This window comes from Xiphias gladius, chromosome 7, assembly GCF_016859285.1.
Source record: "Xiphias gladius isolate SHS-SW01 ecotype Sanya breed wild chromosome 7, ASM1685928v1, whole genome shotgun sequence".
NCBI lineage: Eukaryota > Metazoa > Chordata > Actinopteri > Istiophoriformes > Xiphiidae > Xiphias > Xiphias gladius.
The window spans coordinates 326,079-351,717 of record NC_053406.1 but is presented as its reverse complement, the minus strand read 5'-3'; the positions used below and the strand labels follow the sequence as shown (position 1 = coordinate 351,717).

General features: G+C 39.4%; 1 protein-coding gene across 2 annotated transcripts in view; it reads right to left on the bottom strand.

Annotated features, from left to right (window-relative positions):
* The window catches only part of sgsm2 (small G protein signaling modulator 2), a 138,980-nt gene that overhangs the window by 103,467 nt on the left and 9,874 nt on the right, over window positions 1-25,639 (bottom strand). For both annotated transcript variants that reach the window (XM_040130547.1, XM_040130546.1), the window contains exon 2: window positions 12,400-12,475. In XM_040130547.1, the coding sequence (XP_039986481.1) occupies window positions 12,400-12,475 (76 nt within the window). The remainder of the gene's footprint in view (window positions 1-12,399; window positions 12,476-25,639) is intronic.

The following is a 25,639-nucleotide window of genomic DNA, read 5'->3' as shown; positions in this document are numbered from 1 at the left end:
CATTGTATAAACTTGAAATCTTTTGGAACAGCTTACCAGCATGTAGAACTGTGCTGTGGCTGAAGATTGAAATGTTCCATGAAGTACTGCCAGTGCAACATTCACAAAAATAGACTACAGATGCATTCTACAAAAAGTTTCGAAAGAATCAGATGTTAATGTAAGCCAGCACAGACTCTGCCTAAAGACGTTAAGTGTTGCATTTTGATGTGCTTGCACTAAATTAAAAACATATACCAACATAAATATGGTAAAACTCACCTGGAATTGATTTAGAGTTGAGTCCCACTGATATTATCAGGCAAATCTGAGAGTATATTTGCCTTTAGCTTATCAAAAATATATTGGTATGGTGTATATGCTGGCCTGTAAGTTAAAAAAAAATGTCAGTACATAGTTTGCCTAGGAGAGATATCTTGGTCACAATTCTAAGGGATTTCCGGCACTGTAGTGCCACTTATCCTTATTTTTTGTCAGACTCAGTGATCTATTAAACTTATGTAACCACCAAAATAGAGTCTGTTCATCTTTTATGTTTAGGCGTGAAATAATTTTCCGGACGACAACATATTAAGTGAATTTCCCATCTGTACACATGGAAGGAAATTACTCTAAAGTGACTGACCTGAAGAGAAGCGGAGTATAATGACAGATTCCATGAGCTGGCACACTATGCTTTCTCTCTCTCTCTCTCTCTCTCTCTCTCTCTGTCTCCTCTCGCTCATTTGCTCTCTATACAATTTGCACATGTCTGCAAAGTGTACAATAAAGGTTCAAGTGGACCACATTGTAATTTCCTTGAAGGGGTCATGTGGACATCAAGCAGGATTTGTATGATGACACACCGCTCTTTTATCTCATGAAAGTAACCTAATACAAACATCAGAGAGGAAATGAAGTTGTCCACTACAGTGGCTATAATTAAGAGATTTGTAAACCTTATGTCTTGACTTTTTGATCAACAGATTCAATGCATGAACAATTTCTTGATCATTTTGGACTTTGTCAGGTTCACCCAGGGTTAGCAAGCTCCTATAATCTTACATTTGAAACTCAGTGTTACAAACATTTTTCACATTTTATTGATGGAATTTTCTTTACCCTGCTATTTCTCTGAGCTCAATATTGGGAAAACCATATTCCCAGATATCATCACACCATCCAGTAACTGAGTTTAAGCAACTATGTTCTGTGGATTTAGAGTGAAATCTCCTGTGCCTCCCAGGATATCCCTCCTTAAGGAAGCGCTGAGCAGAGTATTCAAGTCTGTACAGCAGGGAAGGTGAGGTTCCAAACACATCTGTAAGTCTGTAGCCTACAAACCATTTTTTTGTCTTTCTTTTGGAAATTGAACTTTTTTGGTAAAATAAATCGTTTTTTTTCTTCACTCAGCACTTTCCCTAAATGCAGCACATTTTGCATACAGTCAAGGCCACAGGTGTTTGGACAGTTACACATCTTTTGTTCTTCAGGAAATTCATTCAATGTTTACATCAATATAAAAAGAACTGTGCGGGAGATGACCTTTAAAAGTAATTGGACAGATACATGGGAGGTCAAACAAAATCATCATATTTAATATTTTGCACACATAACTGACTCTCATTAGATATCAGCAGACACTTTGTATCTTCCCTGGTGATGCCAGAGCTTTACTGCCGCCACCTTCAGCCCTTGCTTGTTGTGGGGTCTCCCTGCATTTAGTCTGGTCTTCCCCAAGTGGAATGCTGCTCAGTCAGACTGAGATCAGATGACTGACTCGGCCAGTTACGAATATTCCACGTCTTCACCCTGAAAAGTTCTGTGGTCGCTTGGCCGTATGTTTAGGATCGTTGTCCTTCTGAATCATGAAATGTCGTCAGCAGTGATATCATCAACAAATGCCAGTGTGTCAGTTCAGTTGACAGCCATACAAGCCCAAGCCATAACAGAACCACCACCATGTTTGACAGATGAGGTGGTAGCTTTGGGTCATGAGCTGCTCCTTTTTTTTCTTACACAATTTCCTCTTTCCATAATTTTGATAAAAGGTTGATTTTGTTTCATCAGTCCATAGAACTTTATTCCAGAACTCTACCAGTTTCTTTTGATCGTTGACAAGGAAACATGTACCCCTACATCATGGAGAGCCTTCTTGACTTGATGTGCAGTCATAAAGGGGTTTTTTCTTCACCATGCAAATTATTTTCTGATCATTTACAAGACTTTACCATTTTCTAGTTTTTCTGTACATACCCGGGTTTTTAGAATGTACGCAACTGTTGTTTTTGTCAAACCAATTACTGTTGATATGTCTCATATATTTTTGCTTTTTTTGAGCCTCATTATTATGTTCCTCACCTGCATGTCACCTCTTCACTACTCATAATGACGGACAGCTCCCCCTCATTTGTTTTTTTATGAGTTTCCAGTTTGCGCATGCATTGGCGTCTGTGTGTACCCACCAAAAGCTCTGTCAGAATTTGAATTTTTATCCGGTTTTTATCCAGATTTTTGTCACATTTTTAAAATAAACTCTTTAAATGTGGGTCGTTTCTTAATTACATCTTCTAACTGGATAAAGGATTTTAGTCATCAGATTTGGATTATAAGTTGTTTTTAAGAACTGATACCTACTAACGTGATGGCTGTCTTTCCACCTTACTTTATCAAGGTTGAAAAGCAACATCTCTCGTCTGAAGGCTGAACTTAGACAAAAGTACAACCTTATCCTGGAGTTCTAAAATGTTGCTATTGCTCAGGCTTAAACAATTTGCTGTCCTGGGCTCCTCTGGCTGCGATGTCCAGGAGATGGCCAGCCTGGTGTGCTCCCCCAACTGTTTAGCTCCGGTTCCAGCAGACGACACCACCATCCCATGGTCCTACTCCGTCACCACCAGAGCTCTAAAGAATGCCCCTGGTCAGCCTGTGGATCTCTGCATCCTCCTGGGAGCTAAACCCAAAGCCTCAGCCAGGTCAACCCCTCATATTGGGCCCACTGCAGGTCTGTTGTTGGTTGGGCACAGCACAGTGGCAAGTGGTCTTATGCCCTTAATGACCTTAGGAGATCCAGCTAGAAAATAAATTAGAGCTGCTCACTGGTGCCACGAGCCAGAGACAGGCTCCACTCTGTTGGGGGACATCTATCGGGGGATGGATGCAGTTCTGCTGCCTGCTCTTTGCTGCCTTGAGCCGCACCCCAAGTAAAGTACTGGGTCCAGTAGCAGTGGTACAGCTCCCTCACATGGCTGGGGAGCGCAGCCAGTAGTGACTCACCAGGCCGCTACAATCTCACCTCTATTTTTTCTTTTTAGGATTTTGTTGCTTTATTTTCTCTTATTGCTTTAATATGTCCTGTTTTTAAAAATGTCTTTTTGTTTTAATAACTTGTCTTGTAAATCACTTTCATCTGCATTTTATGTTATGAAAGGTGCTATATAAATAAAGTTTATTATTATTATTATTATTACAAATCACCAGGATGCTGCTGCTGATCACCAGGCTGCTGCTAACACCACCTCTCCACAACGTCCCTCAACAACTCTAAAAATCTGAGAAATGTGAGAGTCAGAGAGGCTCATACTCTCTGTTTCCCCAGCACCAAAGTGCTTGACATTGCAGGCCAGACCTAATAAAATTCCAAACTGAAGTAGATAGCATCATCATCCATGTTGGAAAAAATTACATTCCCAAGCAGCAGTCCGAGCTTTTAAAGAATGATTCCATCCACCTGTTTAATATCCTCAAAGCATTCAAATGTAAAATCTATGTTTCCAGACCAATCCCCACATATGGCTGTGGAATGGGGCATTAGCCTCAAACAGGCTGTCCTCTGCTTGTGATGCTCTCGGTGTGCTTTTTATCTATAATTTTAATGCATTTGGGAATGGGGGCAGCTACTTTGCCCAGATGGTCTACAACCAAATAAAGCTGGAGTTTGGATGCTATCTGCCAATTTAGCATATGGACTCCTCTGTCCAGATGCTCCTCACAGAAACCAACCATGTCGCCAGAGACTAATGTTCCTCGGGTATTAGTCTCTATCTGTTTGGTTCCACATCAAACACCAGTAACTTTTCTATTGGACTCGGACCAGACTCAGTCATTTCCAACATCCCTGTGATAATCACTTATAGATGTCCCGTGAGATTTGAGATTTGTAGGCAAACAATCTGGTATATGTCTCAGGAATCTCCTTACCATCAATGTTCAACCTCCAAAGTGCATGAAGCCAGCTCCTTCAGTTCTAAAAGTAACTACTTGTAGGTCTTCTTCACTCGTCACTTCAGACACTAACTTAAGTGATCCACAGGTTTCTAAGAATAGAAGTTGTTTTCATTTCTTACATCTAAATATATGTATTCTGTTAAGTCATAACATATCTAATCACTTAAGCATCCTTTTTATCTCACACTCATTCAGATGTTAGGATTTTAACAGAGAAAAAAAAAAAGAAGAAAAAATAAGTGGCGTGGCTATATATATAAAATCACCTCTCTGTGCTTGAGCTGACTTCAGTCTCAATTCCCATTCCTAAATATTTAGATTCTATTTCCCTGAAAATTGATCTGGAGCATAATAATTCAGTAAGGGTAATTAGTGTTTACAGTCCTCCTTCTGCCCCTTCAGAAGCCCTAGAAAAATTGGGTGAATTAATTGCACCACTGATTGATCACGAGGAGATTATCCTTGGTGATTTGACTGGTTTACCTTGGCATCTAATAATCTTAAAATAACTTTTTTATAATCTTAATTTTACAAATTTTATTTCATATCCCACTCGGCCCAACCCAAAGGATTCCTCCCAGTCAAGCTTAACCTTAATTTAGATAGTTGAGGAATAAGTGCACTGCTGCTGTCAAAAAAAAAAAACAAATCTGACTATTATCTGCACTCTTTTACTAATTCCTCTTATAACCCCAGTAAATTCTGGAAAATAGTTAAATCTTCCTGTAACAATTCTAGCGCTCCTCTACCTGCCTATGTTGTTAATGGCCTTACTCAGATAACTAATAGCCATGAAATTTGCATTGCTTTTAACAGTCATTTTGCATCATCTTTTTAGTTACTTGATAGTCTTAGTGTTGGCCCCAATGGTTTTGTGGAAGAAGGTAGGTCATCCTTCCTTAATACTACCACTGCTGAAGTAAATTGCTCTTTTAGCTTATCTCGTCTCCATTTGGATGGTAGCTGACACCTTACGCAATACTGATGCATGAAAATCAACAAGTGGTGACGAATTTGAACTTTTCTTTGAAATCCACAGCACAGCTAGTTTCTGAATATATAATTCATTTTTCAATCTTAGCATTACCTCTGGCATCATTCCTACAAGTTTGGAAGACTGCCTGTTCTTCCTCTCCATAAAGGCGTTAACAAATCTGAATTAAATAATTATCGTCCAATCTATCCATCCATCCAAACTATCTTGTCTTGCAAAAATACTTGAGTTATTTGATGATGAACAATTGAAATGATTTTTAATCACGCATTACATACCAACTCAATTTAAGTCTGGCTTCGGGCCTAAGCATAGCACTATTTCTGCTGCTTCTTTAGTTATTAACAATATAATCTCAGCACTAGATAACAAAAAACACTGCGCTTCCTTTTTTTATTGATTTAATGAAAGCTTTTGACACAATTGACCATTATCGGCTTTTACAAGAACTTTCTTATTTGGGTTTTGACAATGCTAGCTGCCTTTGGTTTCAGAATTATCTTTCAGATAGGTCGCAGTGTGTCAGCATAGGTAATATTCAGTCCTCTTTTCTCCCCTCATTAAAAATTAAGTACCCCAAGGTTCTGTCTTTGGATCAATCTTATTTACTATTTATATAAACAATATAACCTCTTCTTTGTACAATTGCAACTTCCATCTATTCCCAGATGACATGAATGAAATGAAAGAAATATGGTACTATAGAAATTCGTTCTGTTAATAACATCATAGAGAGAGTGCATTACTATAGATATCTAGGCAACTGGGTCAAACTTGCTTTTAAAATCAATACTGATATGTTGTTGAAAAAAATGAAATTGAAATTGGCTTTTCTTTTCAGAAATAAATCTTGTTTTCCTTTATTTATGAGAAAAAGAATTTTTGAAGCAGAAGATGTTATTTATGGGCGGGCAGCCAGATCCACCCTTAAACCTATAGATGCAGTATATCACTCTGCATTAAGATTCATCACTGGAGATAGTTATGGGACACACCATTGCTTACTTACCAAAAAATGGCCTGTCTGCTCTATCAGTGAGGTAGGATCAGCATTTCTTCTTATTTATGGTTGGAATTATTGGCACCCCTGAATTTTAGGTAGAAATTTAGAATATCTTCAGAAATAAATGTAAATTAACCAATTTTGTGTTATTAGAATATTTAATAAAATCCAAAGTTACTAAACAATAACAATGAAAAAAATGCTTTCATATAGTGAAATAAAAAATACAGACATAAAATGTCAAGTTCCTCAAACAAAATAAAAAACAAAGTCAACTCACCTGTGCTTAATTTTCCGTGTGTACATGACTTGAATTAACCAATGAATGATGGTTTTACTGCATAAAAAGGGGTTTATTGTTTCCAGTTTCTTTTTCACAATAGCAAAGACAAGAAAGCTTTCTGGAACATCAGAATTGTTACCAAAAAACATAATTCCAAAGTCTACATGGCAATCGCCAAAGATCTTGAAACCCGTTTCAACAGTTTGTAATGTTATCAAGTTTCAAAGTCATAAAACTGTTAAAGACGCTTCAAAGACGTGGTGCTAAGAGGAAACTTAATCAGAGAAGTCTTTGAAGGTCGGTGTGGGTTTTGGAAAAAACACCAAACAGGACATTTAAAGAGCTTCAGGCTGACCTGGAGCAATCTGGAGCGGTGGTTTCAGCCTATACCAGAAGGCGCACACTAAATCAAGTAGTGCTGTGGTCGTGAAGGCCACTACTGAAAGAAAGGCACCAACTTAGCGCACTTTGGGAATGCACTGCATCAGTTTGTTTATAGGCCATTAAATGAAGCCCATTAGTAAAAAGAAGACCCTACCTACAGTAAAACATGGTGGAGGTTCTATCATGCTGTGGAGCTGCTTTTCTGCTTCTGGTACTGGAGGCATTGAATATATAAAAGGAATGTTGAAATCAGAAGATTTTAGACCAAGTGTGTTACCTTGCCCCACCCAAGTTTAATTGCAAATTTTATTGATTTTAACTGTCATTCATTTTATTTTTTTTCAATTTTCTTATTTTTATTGTTATTCTTGTTTTATTTATAATTTTGTCTCATTGTCAATTCCTAGACTTTTACTTTTTAACATTGTTATTTTTACCTTGTTTTAAATGATATAGTCAAGTATCCTTCTTTTATTGCCATTTCATTTTAGTTGTGTCTGCATTCATTGTATGTCTGTACCTCAACACCACTGAAAATGAGGGTTCTCCTTCAATGCGTCTTTTGAGGTTTTAAATGAATGAATGAATGAATGAAATTAATCAATGGCAACTCTCAGTCAACTCTTAGCCACGTGTGAGCTTTTTTAATGCATGAACTAACATTGAAACGACACATAAGTGCCCAAGAAGCATTTAGTTGTCAAGTGTCCAATTAATTTTGAAAAAGTACAAATTTGGGCATGTTTAAAGGGCTATATCTTCCATACATATTGATGTGAACCATCTAAAATTAAAGCTGAGACTTCGCACTTTAAAATATAATCCATTATTTTATTTTAAATCAAATGTGCTGAAACACAGAGCCCAAAGAACAAAAAATCTGTCCAAATACGTCTAGTCTTGACTCTACATTATACTGTAAATGCACTTTAACAGGTTTTAACACATCTTTATATGCTGCAGGGAGATTTGTTAGAAATGTAATACTTTCATAAGTATTTTTCAATCATTTTCATAATTATGAGCACTAATGATATGGCCACTGATGTGAGACTGAGACTCCCACTCATTTCCAACATGGTCTTATTTGTTTGCTAAGGTTGGGGTTTTCTGCAGTGTTTTATAGGCCATATACCCCACCTCATCTGAAATACTCCATGCCTTCACTAAGGTCAGAAGAAATTATTACCTTTTTATAAACTACATTTGGCTTATTAAGATTCAGGGAAACTGAGCGGTGGTGCTACACCACACGGCAAAGACTGTTTAAGCCATCATCCATTAACTACATTATTAGGAGATATTTAAGTATCTGTCTGGTTCAGCTTAACAGATGATCAATTGATCAATCACAATATAGGTACACTTCTTAGTAATTAATCAGAGCTGCACATTGCAATGTCAGGAAAAAAGTAGGGATGTAAAGCTTAACCAATACCAGTGGTGGAAGAAGTACTCAGATCTCTTACTTAAGTCAAAGTAACAATTTCACAGTGTAGAAATACAAGTAAAAGTCATGCAGTCCGATACTTACACAAAAGTGTAAGTATTGGAATATATTTATCTGCCAAAAGTAAAAGTACTCCTTATGAATATTACTCCTTCAGAATAATATATATTAGTGGATTATATTATTGATGCATTAATGTGTTAATGCTGCAGCTGGTAAAGGTGGGGATAATTTTAACTATTTTACATACTGCTGGTTAGCTTGTGATTCCTCCCTGGGATCAATAAAGTCTTATCTTAACCTACTGTATAATATTACATCATAATTAATTTTTTGAATATATTATGTATTAATAATCTGAATCTGCAAAGTAACTAGTCACTAAAGTTATCAAATAAATGTAGTGGAGTACAAAGCCACATGACATTTGGAATACCCAAGTAAAGTACAAGTTCCTCAAAAATTATACTTAAGTAAAATACTTGATAAATGTACTAAGTTACTGTCCATCAACCAATACAGTTCTAGCTTCACCGATAAAGAAAACCAAATCCAAACCAAATGTTGCAAGAAATTCTGGAAAAAAAAATAAACGCTGTCATAAAAATGATCTTTCAACTAAGTAACACTTTGTTCTCTGCACCTCTTTTCCTCTAGTGTGTGTATGTGTGTGTCAGTTTGTTCAACCCACTCCTGCTAGTTTCCCATACACAACATTCCCACACGATAGGAAATGACCTATGTACAACACTGACTGAATCTTTGTACTACATTTGTAATTTTCTAGACATGTAGTTATATCAGTTTATATGGCACCAGAAACCTTGCTGATTTATGAAGCTAATGTGCAGGCTGAAAGTAAAGTCAGTGATACTGGATAATGCTACCAAAAGCAGCAGTGCATAAATTACTTGTTCCGCCTGTTAATAATCCTAATATAGGCTATCATGCTTGGGTGGGGACAAAAAGTAGACAAAACGGTGCTGTGTTGCTATCACTGCATCTTAAACAAAGTGCTCTAGAACACTTTTGCCTCAAGTGACCATGCATAGCTGTTTAACTCCTGTGATAAGCCATTTCCTATTTGCAGAGCTTGAGTCTCTGTCTAAAATACTCCCACACTTTAGATGATCCTGTGTGAGGTTTTGTAGCTGCAGCTTGTTTTCCACAGAATCCATGCTTTGACCAGGCACAGCCATCTCCGCAACATGCCGTTGCTGTAATCAATAACATTTGGTTATGTGGAGGCGTCAGCCCAACCCTAACCAACTGTTGTTTAATGTTTCTCTTGTTACGTTTCTCAAGAATCGCTCATTCAAAAAACTTCAGTCAACACTGTACTTCCTTGGGTCCTGAACAATACACATGAAGTTTGAAGTCTATCGGGTGGGGGGTTGTCAAGAAAATTGAAGGACAGACAGACAGACAGCGATTTTGCCACTTATAGTTAGATAATGGACAAGAAGATAGCTGCTTTAATAATCAAAGATAATGTTAATCTACATTCAACTGACAATACTTTAACGGGTCTTTTATAATAATACTTACCCAGCAGAGGTGTGTGATATGGTTAAAGTCTTCTATCGCAGTATATTCAATTTCACATCATTATATTTTATTTTATTACATTTCCTGGAAAATAAAATTCTAGATAAAATAACCAGATGTGAATATCTGTTTCTAGGTAATCCAGTGAATTAAAAGCAAGGTACTTCATCACACTGAAGCAACAATCCAATAAATTCATACTCTCTGACATTTTACTCATTTTGTCTCAGAGTTTCTATTAGCATATCGCCCACCACTACTAACAACGTGTAGAGAGGGCTCATTTCCATTGCTCTTTTAAAATCCCTGGTTCTCCCTAGTCAATGTGTCCTACCCTATCCACGTAGGGTTTAATGCATACTAATCAGAAGAAGAGGGCAAAGAAGAAATCATTAGTACCAATATAACTAAACACTCAACGTCACATACCGAGACACTCTGTTTTACACCATTATCTGCTTTACCTATATGTGTAAAACTGATTACAGTCACATAATTTAAGTTGATGAGTTTCAGGAATGAAGTTGGAGGCTGAACTTGTACGTTTCTTCTAGACTTGTAAGTAAACAGCTGTTAATGTTATCGTAGGCTAAGTAGCGATAGCAAAAACATGTAGCTTCTTTTAACACTATCAGAGGAAGAATAGGAGACTGTTTACACAGTCCAGTGGCAAAGAAGCATCTGTAGATAAGACTAAACTTTTCATATTTTTGTGGACTGCAATGCACTGTAATTCACCCGTTTTGGCAGGACATTGAGTGTACTTGATTTTAAGACTCCATTTAGGTTTGATGTACTATACCTAGGCCAATTACCTGCAAACATGAACTTAGTAAGACATACATAATCTTGGATGCAAGAAACAAAACTATAACAGAAAATGGTTACAGCCTGAACCACCTTATATTACAAGATTTTATTGAAATTATGAAGGATATTAATGTTATTGGAGAAATTTACCTTTTCTTTAAAGCTGCAAGTAATCAGATTTCAGTCATATTGGGTTAAAATTGATACAATGCTAAGTGCCATTGGACCCGGCTGTTTTATTTTATAATTTTTTAGGGTTTAAATAATGGACTAAATAATTTCCCTAATACTGTCTTCTAAAGGAAATAGATGAATGTGATATTTCTTTTGCTGCAAGAATGTTGTCTTTATTCCAGCCTGGCCCCTATCCCCTTACCTGTTATGTTGTTGTTGTTGTTGTATTTCCTTGTTTGTTTGGTTTTTGTTTGTTTGTTTGTATGTTTTGTTTAGCTTTACAGTAGAAAATTTTTTTTAGTATTCTATTCAAAATCATCCAATGTCTTAATTCATCCGACATGCTGTCCAAAAGCTAAGCTCCAAAGATACTCAATTTACTATAATGTAAGAAAAGGAAAAGTAGCCAATGATGCCATTTGAGAAGCTATAACAGTCAAATGTTTGGCACTTTAGCTGGATTACTTAAAAAAATTAATTGATTGATAAAATTAATAGATTATCAGAACAGTTGCCGATTCATTTTCTATCAATCAACTAAATGATTAATTTCTCTATGTGTGTGTTTGGATTGAATCTGTTTTGCAAATACCGTACCTGTACATGCTAAAATGGGATGTTAGGATGTTAGCAAATTTGAATTAAGGCAAGGCATGAATTGGACTGTGTCAAAAGGTATGGCACACATCAATTTTTGGAATAAAATCGTCGGGCTGTACATATCATACAGAAATGTATATTTGTAAGAATATTACATTCAAAATATCACTAAAAGCTTTTTCTTTACTCATTATTGCACCATATTTTTGAATACCAGATAGCACTGGTATGTCACACTGCAATGAATATGTGTGAAAGTTCTGTTTTCTGTTTATTATAAAATGCTGGCAGAGTACAGGCTTGGCCACACCTCATTAAAGAAAATGATCACCTCAAAATATGATCCAGATTATTTGAGCAATTAAAAAATATGTATATGGGATATTGCTAATTTCTTGTAGTTTTCATGTAATTATGTGTAACCCCATGAAACAGACAAGAAGCTTCTATTGTGTCACTGGTCATTTGGCTGATACGAGGCTACAGGCAAAGTCAGCTTTCTGACCAGTGTGGAAGCTGTGACTCACACATCACTGCAAGCTCAACCATCTGGTCAGAAGGGGCAACCCCTCTATCTTTGGCCACACACAAACACACACAAACAAACACACACAGACACACACACAGACACACACACACACACACACACACACACACACACACACACACACACACACACACACACACACACACACACACACACATCCAGGGCCTAGAAAGCCTGTCTCTGAAATTGGTCTCCATTAGCTCCACTGTGATTATTAACTTTCCATTGATGCAGCAGCGTAGTCAGACGCACACTAACGTCAAGAAGTGTCCTTGATGGAAAGGCAGCATTATGTCACCTGCTGAGGAGTTCAACAAGTGTGTGTGTGCAAGGTAAAGAGAGGAAGAGAAAGACACGTATATGTGTGTATGTCCAGAGAGAAAGAGAAGAGCGTACTTACTGCACAGAGCAATGATGTGGCTGCTGTCTTCGTTGACAAATTTCTTAGTCACTGCTTCCTCCATAATCTGCTTCACCTGCACACAAACGACTCAGTTGGTTAGTATGCCTGGAATCAATGTCATCGTCTTTACCATGATTGTTGCTGCCATTATTGCCTCTCTTTACAGGAAAAGCTGAATAGAGTCCGTAGTCATCACCGTTTTCACAATCAAGTATTCTGTATCAGTTTTTCATTAGTCATATGAAGAGAAAATATATAATCAAGGTAATCATTAAACACAATTCCTTTAAATTTCCTATAACTAAACCAATTTTGCTTCTCTCTTGGGTTGCTATTTAGAAACTCAAACTACATTGAGAGAAGGTCCAAGGAGACATCACAGTGTCACCCACACTGTTAATTGACAAGTGATCTCTGGGAAGTGCAGTGCAACACCACAGGATTAGCACTTTGCATCAAAGACAGAGATACTGTAAAATGTTGAACAACATGAACTACCAAGCCCACCCTTCTACCAGTCCACAGATGCTGCAATTTTCATTACTCCCCACAATCTGAAGGTGTTGTACAAGTAGAAATTTTGGACTGATAAAGGTGGTAGAAGAAAGGGTCAAGAGGTCACCAAGAAATTAGGGTAATTCTCTGGAGAGCATCAATATTAACAGCACATTACATGGAAAGCTGGCCATTATTGTTAGACATTTTTTGGACCACAGTGTTGGTCAAAGGGGAAATTTTAAACTGAGGTGGTACTAAATGAAAGGTCAGGGGTCACAACATCATTAGGAATTATACTATGAGATCATGAATATTTGAAGCAAATTGTAATAGTAATCTTACCAGTAGGTGTAGAAATACCGTACTCAAAACCAAAGTGCTGGACAGACTGAATAGCAATGCCATTAGGGTTGAAGCTTTTCCCCTGATTTTCAGATTATTGCTTCCAAGGAATATCTCACTGTTTTCCTAGGAAAACCAGGATTTATCACCATAAATAATGTTTGATTTAAACCAGAATTGTGGTTAATTCATCATAAAATGTTGTTTATTCCAATTTTTTTCACATGTTAAACTATGTGGTAATATTTTTAGAAGAGCAACAATTCATCTTAACATACACAATATATGAGTTTGGAAAACATGCCAACTATACAGAACCATTTGGTACTCTGCATTTTGAAGGTCGAGCCTTCCTCAGTGACACCTGACACTTCCTCTGTCATCAATAGTTAATATAATACAGATAAAACGCCACTTTTTCTGAGCACGGTGGAAACTCTAAATCTGAATACTCCTTATTAGTTTTAATACATCTGAGTAGTTTTATGATCATCATATGAGTATCTTCATCAAGCTGACATGAGGTTATTATTGCATGCAGTGGCAGTGAGGGAAAATACTGTATGTCAAATGCAGCCATTTTACCCACTCCATGTTCCAGGCCACTCTGCACTCTGATTTCCAAATGGAACCATCCTGCATTATTACATTAGCACTTCTACTTATATCTAGCCACAAATGTGAAATTTAAGGTGCACTGCAATTTGAGGATGGACGCAGACAACTGAGACAGTCTCAGACAGTGTCCCCCAAACAATTTACCAATGACTTCCAATTAATATTATGGCATCCTGGAAACATTGAGATGAGTCTTTCTACTGCTATCTATTGCGTCTCTGGGAAGGAGAGCCTAAATGAGTTCAACAACACTGAGATAATGTGGTTTTCGCTTGTCTAAATTCGCTCTCTCTGTGGAATTAATTGTCGCCAGTAATTAATCCGGGAACTGTCTGACACCTCTGCCTTGTTTGGATTTGATTGATAAACAGGAAGAATTTAATGGCTTGGTTCTATGATGATAAACTTTTAAGTACAGTATCACTCAAACTTTTCCCCTGTATTATAGAGGTTTGGGAGGTTGTAGAGCTGTCATGTCTGTGACAGAGGAATGGAGCTTTATCATCCTCTTCACCAAGATAATGTACAGCTTTAATCCATTTTGCCAATTCAAGTTTTTTTCTGAAGGGGGGACTAAACTACCCATTTTCAAGAGCCAGTGAAGGCACATAAGGAACCCTGGTGTCCACCTTGTTTTTCAATGTTGTGCTTTTCTGTTAAATCACTCTCTGATTTCTTCCACTGCTTTTTTGACATCAATAAATCCTCAACAAAATAGTTCCAGAAACTAGGCAGCCACATGTACTATACTCAGGAGCTATAATCACATTCCTGATTGCATCTGAAGAACGGTGAATATCAGGGCTGCAACGATCCAACTCATTGTTGTTTTACACATACAGTAATTCAAAGATATTCAGTGCTTGAAACTGCACGCCAATAGTTCCTGGGCCATTTGAGAGAACTACCCCCTGAATAGGAACTTTTGGGTGTCAGGGATTATTACAGAGGAAGAGAATTTTTATCCTGGTTCATTTGGTGGAAATGCAGGTTAAGTTCCTTAGCTTCCTTTGACCTGGGACATACTGAGGTGTATGGTCATATATGTAGAATATAAACCATGTGTGAAAATAGAGATATGGCTCAGAGGCCATGGGTCAGGGGTCCTCAGAAGGGGTCTTGCAGTTCCCAAAGGCAGTTAATGCTTTGTAACTAAAACCATATGTGAGTGACAGTTTTTAGGAAAACAACTGTCCTATTTAAGAGTCAGTGACCAAGGCTGAATTTCAGAGTGGTTCATCGGCTTCACACCCTCTCACAAGCAGATCTGCAGCAATGCTTGCAGATGCTTGACTTGACGCTGTTCTTCTTTGTAATAAACCTTTATATACTATCAAGACAGTGTCAGCGGAGTCTCCTTCATCCTCTTCACATCATCAACACCATCAAATAAACTACAATACCATGTTTACTGACAAGTTGACCAGGCTAGCCAAACTAATTTTCATAATGAGATCAAATCACAATGAGGGCAGAATTGAAATGATATTAACTTATCAGATCACATGTTAATACCAGATAGAAACGGGACTAAAGGTCCCTAGGTTTCTGGAAAAGTTCTTGCATTGGCAAAAGGCCTTGTAACTTCTTGGTTAAGGTTAGGGAATGATCGTGGTCATGGTTAAACAAAACCATTGCTAACTGCTGGTAAGACTCCAGTGTCAAAGTCAGACATTTTGCATGGCTAGTAACTCATCCCAGGCTTCTCCCTAAAAGAACGCCGTGTCTACACAGGTGTTTCAGTTGCATTTTTCAGTTGTCCCTCTCACACATCTGACAGTGCAGATACACTTCTATTTTAATCATAACAGCAGTCTGCCCATGGCGTGCAATAGTTCATGTTTAAGTTGTGTTATAAAAGCATAAATTCACATAGCTTTAACTGTGCTACAACATCATGCTACTTCCACTTTTTTATCTAAGCGACAGTAATCATTTTAAGTATGCCCAGGTCATCACATGCAAAGAAAACAAGGTCTTAACGTCTTAATGTGTTATGTTATATAGGTCCCCACTAGTGACAATTTACTATGATAAAAACAACCCCCTCACCTTAAAATACATCAGCTAGAGAATGTATGATGGAAATGGTGATGAGGGCATTCACTGGTTCTCTGGGGTCAGTCTGTAATTGAGAACTGACAGGAGTAGATTAATGGAATTCAATGAACCATATCATGTTTTTATGGGGTTAAAAGGCCACTCTCTCTTTCAGCTATAAATCTATACTGTTTCTCTCAGTGCACATGTATGTAGCTAAGACGGTTTTTCATGTTCACAGACCCGGGACAATGAAAATTCAACTATAAAAATTTATCAAATTTATCAATATCATACATTATAAAGCAGCACACACTATATCACCTTGTTGCACTTATCCAGTTGAATGAGTGCCCCATTAGTCCACAGATGTGGTCAAACTGGCTTTTTACCATTCTTGTTTTAACATTCCAGACATTCATACATGCCAAGAACTACCTTTGCATGGTTAAAGAAAGCCTTGATAAGGAAAAACAAGGAAATGACAGGGCATTTTAAGGTTAAAGTGCGCAAGTCCTTTTTTAACAAATTAACAAAGAAAGTTCTGATTACAGTACATTTAACCGAATAACCTGGGTGTCCCACTACCACACACCACTCAGTGTTAAATGATTCACTCTTAATTGATCTGGCACTAGCTGGTTGAATTTATATTCAAGGGGATGTACATATAAATAGGTCAAGATCCCATACTAAACATCTGCTGGGCAAAGAGACATCACTCTCAGGTCAGAGTGAACTCTCTGGAGAATTGCTGCTTTTGATTCTGTTTTTTAATGCCTTCATAATGCTGTCTGACTGACCACAACCCACGCAGAGTTGTGCAAACAGATCCATATATTAACAAGAGCTGTAGCTCTATCCAGTGAATCAGAGTTAAGTGATACACAGCAGTCGGTCAGGGGGGTCAATACCTTCACCTGAGTGAAGTGACTCAGACTGAAATGATTCTGTGTGGGAAATAACCAATTTATTAATTAATTATGGTTTACGTTTTGGTATGCTCTTCAATACGTGATTATAGTAAGTAAGTATACTAAGAAGAATAAGCATTACCATATGTGTTTATTTGTGTGCTGTAAGCTGAAAGCAGCAGATAGGCTACATAAAGTCATGTACAGTCCTAGTTGAAATTACTGGTACCCATGAATTTTAAGTACAGAATTTAGAATATCTTCAGAAATAAATGCAAATTAACCAATTTTGTATAATCAAAATATTTTAATAAAATGTTCAAGGTTACTCAACAAAATAAAATAATTTAAAAAAAACTTGCATAATAGTGAAATAATAGCAACCCAAAATGAACCCCAGACATATTTATTGCGCACTTCACTAATATTTGGTTGCAGAACCTTTGGCAACAATGACAACCTCTAAACATTTCTTATAGCCATCAGGAAGCTTCTTGAACTTGTCTGCTGGTAGTTTCTGCCACTCTTCCATTACTATGCATTTAAGTTCTTTTACATTTGCAAGAGTCCTTTTTGCAATGGCAGATTTCCGCTCTCTCCAAAGTGGGATTTAGGCCAGGAGTCATTGCTGGCAATTTAAAACAGTCCACCTTTACTTTTTCAACCATTCTTTTGTGCTGCTGGATGTGTGCTTTCCATCATTGTCCTGTGGAAAAACCTGCTGTAGGTAGGGTGTTCTTTTCCTTACGGGCTTCATTTCATTGCCTATAAACAAACTGATGCAGTGCATTCCCAAAGAGCGATAAGTTGGTGCCTTTCTTTCAGTAGTGGCCAACAATGCATGAATTCAGCAGAAACCAACCAGTTTGAAAATCAAGTTCAAAAGAAGTGAACTTGTTAGACTTCTGCAACCTGATCCTCATCTCAGCTTGAGGCTAAAAATGCAAGGCTACATTAGCTGAGACTAGCATAACACTAGCATAACACAATCTTTAACCAAACTGCTGCTAGTTGAGTTGCATTGGGGGTAATGTAGGTGCCAGGTTCTGACAAAGAAGAAGCATGCATGATATATAGAAAGGCAACTTCTCTGGTTCTGCTGCATTGATTGTGAACCTTTTTTTAAAAAAAAAACTGTCCATCACGAGTAACAAAATGTTATAAGAGTCCAATACTAAGTCAATGGAATGCACTTTTAAATCCTTTTGACAACATCGGCCTAGAAATGGTTAAGTTTAGGCATGATCAGGTGGTTGGGTTAGGATTAGTTAAGTTAGAATAAGGGAAAACAGGGTGTAGGGCACGCCCAGCCAAAAAAATTCTACAGGTGCTGGATCAAAAACAAACTGAAGGCAAAAGTCAGACAAAAGATCCACACATTGCACGTCATTATTTTTTACTTTTTCTATGTATTTATATAGAAACTACTATTAGTTTCTATGACAATTTCTAATGGATAATTTATGTGATTCATTCTTCACATTTGATTGAATTTTTGACACACTAGATTTAATATGTTCATGTATGATATTTTACTGTATTTTTCTAGTTTACCCTTTCCAGAGGTATGCTTTGTCCCCTGTATGGGAGTATCAGATAGTGTTATCGAGCTCTCTTCTCATATGTCCAGTCTGACAGTAGATTGACTCTCACTCATGCAGATCACAATCACCTAAGTTATAGATGTGTTTTTGTTTTTGTTTATAATGTATATTACCTGTTCTCCTTTGTAATGTCAATTTGACAATGCCTGAAGAAAATCTTTGTTAGATCAAAAAATTGCTCTGTTAAATTAAGTTCACTGGGAGCTATCAGTGCAGTGTGCAGATCTTTTGTCTGACTTTTGCCAAAATTTAGAATAAGGACCAGTCACAAATATTTCATCTACCTTTGTCTGTAATGACTTGCATCTTATTTGTCTAATTATTGAATTTGCCACAACAACTATCTTTTGAAAGAAACATAATGCTGCCTAGATTACATTTAATATCAACATAATAAAGAAGTGTTTTAAATTCAATGATTGTATCAATGTGTCACAATGGGGACACAAGACAGGATCTCTCTGCTTCTTCAATATTTAACCACAACCTTTCACTAACCATGAAGTGACCAATAAATATTTTTATATTGACTATTTATCAATTGACAATGTGATAACAGTGTGACAACATGAAAGGGTTCGCTCATCATGATGAACCTACAGAGTTATTATCTGAGTCTGCAGCTTCCCTCCATTTCACTGAACTTTATTGTGAGTTTCAGCTGCAGCAGGCAGCTGTTTTCAGAGAAAAAAATGTAAAAACCCACTGTACACTCAGCAGTTAACAGCAGACAGACACAGTTAGGGACTAGCTGGTGAACATAGTGGAGCATTTAGCAGCAATAAATAGCCATATATTTCTCTCAGGAGTTGGTAGACACCAAAAAACAGAGCTATAAGAGAGTGAATATTGGTTCACAAAACCACTAATGAGTGAATGAGAATGATGTGCAAATAAGCAACTGTTTGCTAACAAGTTCATTATAGGTGATATGTTAATGTTCTGTTCAGAACTTGTTTTTGCTGCCCCAAGTGGCCAAACAAATTAGTTATTGCAGTTTTAAGGCATAAGACCATGCTAAAAATCTGTTGTTTTGCTGCTATTTGTGGTTGAAAGTTTCAAGGCTCTTTTTCATTTGGGTATGGTTAGAAATATGTTTGGTTGCACTTTGACCACACTGAATAATGATGGCACAGGGTCCTCAAATATACCTGTACATCACTGCAACAAGGGGAGAACCACTGGAGGTCAGCAAAGAAAAGGATTTCAGGGGGTGTTAAGTTGCTCCAAAGTATCTTTGTGACTCAGGATTCAAATCCCAGTCTCTGACGTTAAAGTCATTTTCTTTGTACACCCAACATCCACCCCAACAGCCTCAATACAAATTCTGTGTGGATCAACAACAAGGCACTCTGCAATGTAAAAAATGTTGCCAGTGAACATAATTCATACAGCAACTACACTCACAAGCACTTTATTAGGAACCCCATACTAATAATGGGTAGGGCCTCCCTTTGCTGCCAAAACAGCCTCAGTTCATTGTGGCATGGATTCTACAAGCAATCATTTGAGGCTCTGCAGCAACAACACTCAATAACTGTCAGGAACATTACTGAGATAGGCTGTGGCATTTAAACCATGATTGCGTGGTATTAAGGGGCCGAATGGGTGCCAAGAAAATATTCCCCACACCATTACACCACCAGCCTGCACTGCTGACACGAGTCAGTTTGGCTCCATATATTCATGCTGTTGTTGTTGATTCTGCTGCGTGACTGAGCAGAAATCAAGATTCATCATAGAAGGAAATGTTAATCCAGTCTTCAACTGTCCAGTTTTGGTGAGCCTGTGCCCACTGCAGAATCAGATTTCTGTTCTTGGCCCTCAGGAGTGGAACCCAATGTAATCTTCTGCTGTTATAGCAGAAGATTACATTGGGTTGGACGTGTTGTGCGTTCTGAAATGCTCTTTTGCTCACCACGGTTGTAAAGAGTGGATATCTGAGTTATCATAGCCTTTCTGGCAGATCAAACTAGTCTGGTCAATCAAATCCTTGACAGTATATATATATACAAATATGTATACACACACACACATATATATACTCATATACATATAAAATACAGTAAGTGTTGATATCTGGGAGATATCAACACTTGTGAAGTGAGCAGTAAAAGGTTGGATCCGAGCACTGACCGTCACAATCCAGCTGCTATTACAGGAAGTACAATGTACAAATATTAACAAACATCAACTGCTCATAGTATAACAGAATTTACTAACAATAGCAATATTAATCAACAATCCATATAACCCTTAATTAACAAACATCTTTTATAAAACTACAGCTACAATGACAAGCATCTATGAGAACTAAGGGTAACCAGCAGACATGTTGATGTGTGGGTGTATGTGAATGTGTCTTTGTGCATGGAGGGGGGGGGGGCTCAACTGCCAAACTTGAACAGGGATAGTGAGAGACAAAGGAGAGATGCGATCTACCACGTGTCTGTGGCAAGAAGATGGTGTAGGGGCAAACCAGCCCGGTCGACCTGTAGGTCGGACCATGGAAACATGCCCCCCCCTTTTCCTTCAGTGGGGCCTTATCCAATGGTCAGGATAGCTGATAGCAGATTAGGTATCCCTGTTAGACCTAGTGTGGCTGGCCATTGATGGCCAGTAAGCAACTTGCTGGAGGGTTTGGAGAGTAGCGTGAGCATGGGCTAACATCAACCCCCTATGGTCCTAACCCTAACCCAATGGGTTGGTCCCTGGCCGTTCCAGTGTAGACCAACAAACCATTCTCCAGCTTTAAGTGCAGCAGATCGTGGCAGAGAGCTTGCAGCTCTTTTGGATTGCCTGGTGGGGTTTGTGGGGCACCTTGCGGGGGAGGGCTCACCACCAGCTGCCCGATTGCTTGGATAGCCAGTCCTGCTCCTGCATGGTGACCGAGTCTGCATCGCGAGGTTTCTGACCCAGGTGCAAAGTCTGTCAGAAGGTTTGGGGGTCTTCTCTTCCCTTTCAGAAAGTGGGAGATGAAGCTGTGAATAGTATAACTGGAGTGGGAGCAGATCGCCACATGCACCATAGCTAGCTCAGTGGTTTGTTCGAGCATGATGATTACTGCAGCGATCTCCATGTACTGGGGCGTAATTGGTAGTGGTGTGGCTCGCTACCACCAGAGTCGATCCAAACAATAGCAACTCTGGCCCAAAACTGACTTTCATGGTTGAGGGAACAGCTGTCCACATAGACCTTTTGGAGTTCTTGGCTAAAGTTCTCATCATAATTGCTTGAAAGCAAGTGACAGAGTGGTGACAAGAAGGGAGGGGGAGCTCAGCTTGCCGAGATCCGGCAAATGCTCAAACAACAGATAGCTGTTTTTCACTTACCATATCTCGGTTAGGTGCTCCTTGAAGGTTCAACTCCTCATGAGGATGTTGTCCACATAGATGAGGTTCCTGCTGGCAGTGGCATCATTCATCACTTTGTGGTGGGAGCTGGGGAGCTTGAGTACCTAAAAAGGCAACATTTCCAGGTGTACTGGTGGTTGCCAAAAGAGAAAGCCAGCTTGTACTGATGAGCTTGGTTGACCCTTATGGTCTAGAAACCGTTGGCCATGTCCATAGTTGAGAGGTAATGGGCCCCCTTTCATGCTGGCCAGATCTTGATCCAAGGCAATCATGGGCCAGCGGGAAAGTGGGACCTGTTTTTTTCAATGGGCAGTTATCAACTGGGAGATGCTATTTCCCGGTCGATTTTATCACCAGCCACATCAGCAAGTTGTAGGTGGAGTTGCATTCCCAAATGATCTGCTTCTTCAGCAGTGTGCCAAGGATCTCTTGGCTTGACTCGTTGGTATCTGACAGGATTTTGTACTGCAGCACAAATGTTGGGGGCACTTTTGGGACGGTGGGAATGCACACAGCGTGGAGATCGATGATCCCACAGTCCTTCAAGAAAAAGTTGCGGAATAACTTCAGAAGTGTGTCTCTCTGGTCTTCCTTTGTTAGAGCATCTGCATTTGTCAGCTTTGAGTACGTTGAACAATTATGTATATAGTCTATATACTATTAGACTGTCAGGATGAGCTCTTAGAAACGAGTAAAGGGCTAGAAGAATGCCTGAGAACCAGGCATCTCCTGTCTCTAAAGGAATGCAAGGCGAATGGGGATTGACAGCGGACTTTTTCGACCAGAGCTCTAGGATCAAGATGCCACTGAGGTGCATGCTTCCAACCACACAGGGGCTGTACACTGCTGAGTTCTCTTTTTTTCAACGAGAAACGGAAAAAGACCTGTGATCATGGAAAGAGTTTTGACTTCCAGTCTGTGGCAGCTGTGGGCTCGTGGGTGGCATAAAAGGATGAGCACCAGTTAGGGCCCCTTGGACCCCTGGATGACAGCAACTAGTGAACTGACGACGTGACAGAGCGGCTTGTCAACCTGTCAACATTACACCAAATATTTCCAAGGTGGTAGTCAATGAGCGGGGAAAGTCAGTTCTAGTAGGTCCTAACTGATGAGCAGCTGTATTGATGATACAGATGTAGATGGACAAGAGTTATTTCTTGGTAGGTGATGTCAACCCAAGCGCGTTTGGTGATGGGTGACGTATCCTGCGTGTAGCTGGTTATGCTTATGTTGCCGGTTTCGATAGTCGTTTGGCTAGCAACCTCTGCAAAAGTGCTGGACATCATGCTGATTTCAAAACCAGAGTCGAGTAGGGCAAGGGCGCTGACGCAACCCCCTGCCACCAATGAGGCATACGCATAGGGCACTGCCCTTGCGGACAAGTTTGCCGAAGAAGGTCGAGAAAGGAGCGTGTGGAGCGTCAGTTGTGGTGGCCTTGGGGAGTTCCCTGGGCTCATCTGTTCCTTTTCCCCAACCCACAAAGTAAACTTTGGCAGTGGATGGGAAGGGTGCCCCTGGTGTTGCGGACGGGGAACTGGTGTCGGGCTCCTCAGTGAAGGTGAATGACTTGCCACCTAAAGTTGCCGCACTGCCTCCCATTTCGGTTAAAAGGTGTTCTGTTGCCTTGGCTTTACTTGTTCCTGGGCGTGGGCTGAGCCCATATCCCCCCATTTCTGTAGCCCACCTGGCTGGCAAGGCAGTCACTGTAGGACTCTGTATTCCTGCTCTAGTGGTTACCCTTGCATGCGGCACTTTGTTGCCTTCAAACCCTAGGTCTGCGTTCACTACGCTTGGATGTCCAGGACACTGGCACCACCTTCAGGCCCTCTGGCTGGGCACACGCATGTTTCCCAATGCCAGCTGCTTGTACTCTTTAATCTCTTGCATGGTGAGGTTCTGCAATGCATTGTGACGTTATTTGGCATGCTCTCAAGGAGGCTGTATAGGAACACGGACTTGAGGGTGCGTTCCTCCTCCAAACCTGGTGTGTTGCATCCCTGAATGTATGGCTCTCAGGCCTCAGACCTCCTTTGGAGGTCCATGCGTCTTTTGCATGACAGCAAAGGTGCCTACAGTGGCCGAGGCTTAATTGGTGTACAAGGACTACTCCTCTCCCAGGGCCTGACAGAGTATCAAGTAGCAGTCAAGGGTCCCAGGTGGGAGTGTTTCCATGAAGACATGGACGGTCCTAGCCGTTGTCTTCCAGCTAAGCTTAAGCTTCTCACATGATGAAGTGTGAGATAGGTCAGAAGGCAGCGCTTGACACTCTGAAGATAATCATCAATGACTCTCAACTACTTGGGTCAAAGTGCTCCATGTCCCTTGCACAGGACTCAAGCTTACAAGTAAACAGACCGTGTTCTCAGGGCAGACAAGGCCCATCCGAATCGTCTTAAGTTCCATCCCCTCTCAGGTCGCTATAGCGAGGAGGATGACCCCCGTCCTTTTGCAGTGGGAATGTAGTTCGGACAAGGTGCAAGCACAAATCACGTGATATGTACAGCTTGCCAGTGGATGTGGGCTCAAAGTCACTTAGTTACCATCAGTAGTTACCATCTCATCAAAGTGCAAGGTAGTCTTTGGAGGTGCTCAGTAACTGTCCAGTGTGATGAGATCGGTGACTTCAATTACTAGGGGCTGTCAGGTTTCTAGCTGTGGTCCCTGGGTGACTGGAGTGGATTTGGCAGTTTGTACAATTTGCTGGGAGTCTTCAAGCCCTAGGAGCAGAGTTGCCTCTTTCATCCAAGGCTCGAAGCTCTGTGTGCAGCCGGTCGGCTGGGCCCTCTAGGAGCTGGGTTTTGCCAATTGCATCTGGGAGGAGGCCTGTCTCAAAATCAGAGCCTGCGTCAGGTGAATCCTTCACTATCTTGCTGAATCTGATCATTTTCTTCCTGGGCTTGGGAGATTTCATCTTCAGCGTCCATAACTTCGTGTTTCAGGCGGGAGTTGGCCTGCTGCGGAGCTTGGCAACTGTCTTGCTCCATATGCGGCTTGTAGCTGAGACTTGTGATGATATAGGGGAGCCAGTTGTCTCATCATGTGCAAGATGCTGCGTGTTTCCCTGGTCAAGTGGTTGATATAGGCAACCAATTCCTGTATCTCACTATCACAGGGGCTAACAGTGTAGCTATTAAGGTTATATAGATGATTTAAGGAGAGGTTAATGAGGCCAGCGACTGCATCCTGCAAGTCTGGGTCATCTGGGAGGCTCTATCTCCTATCACACAGGGTTCTTGGCTACTCATTTGACTTATTAAACAAGAGATGACACCCAGTGGTTATAATACTTCGTTGTGATAAGTTAAGCTGCTATGCTTCTGATCCAAATGCACAGATGAGGCTTTAACCTGTGGTTTACATTGTAACACTACAAATTGTAAGCATTATGTTAATTATTCTGTCGCAACCTAACCCATTTCAGCAGTTAATGAGGTGGCTCAGCATTATGTGAGTAATTAACTGTTAGAGTGTGTTAGGATCTAGCAATCAAAATAGCATGCCAAAATTGTTATGTAAATAATCCACTAACCAGAACTGCATATGTGCCTGGCAAGCTGCAAGAAAAATTAATTCTGGGTTTGGAAAATAAAGTTTTCAGAAAATTAATAATTCCAAAATTATTAATTATGGATTACTGTGCATAAATAATGCAATGATGATGGTATTTGGACAACCTCACACAGGGCACCAAAAATGTGCACTGGTAGGAGCAGGTTTGGTTATTAGCATATAATTGTATGAATTTTACATTTTATGAATATTAATCATTATCAAGGATTATTATTAATATTTATTAAATTATTAACAGGAATGAAAAATTACAGGGAAATTACCAAGGGACCAATAACCTTATTAGGAATACAGTCTC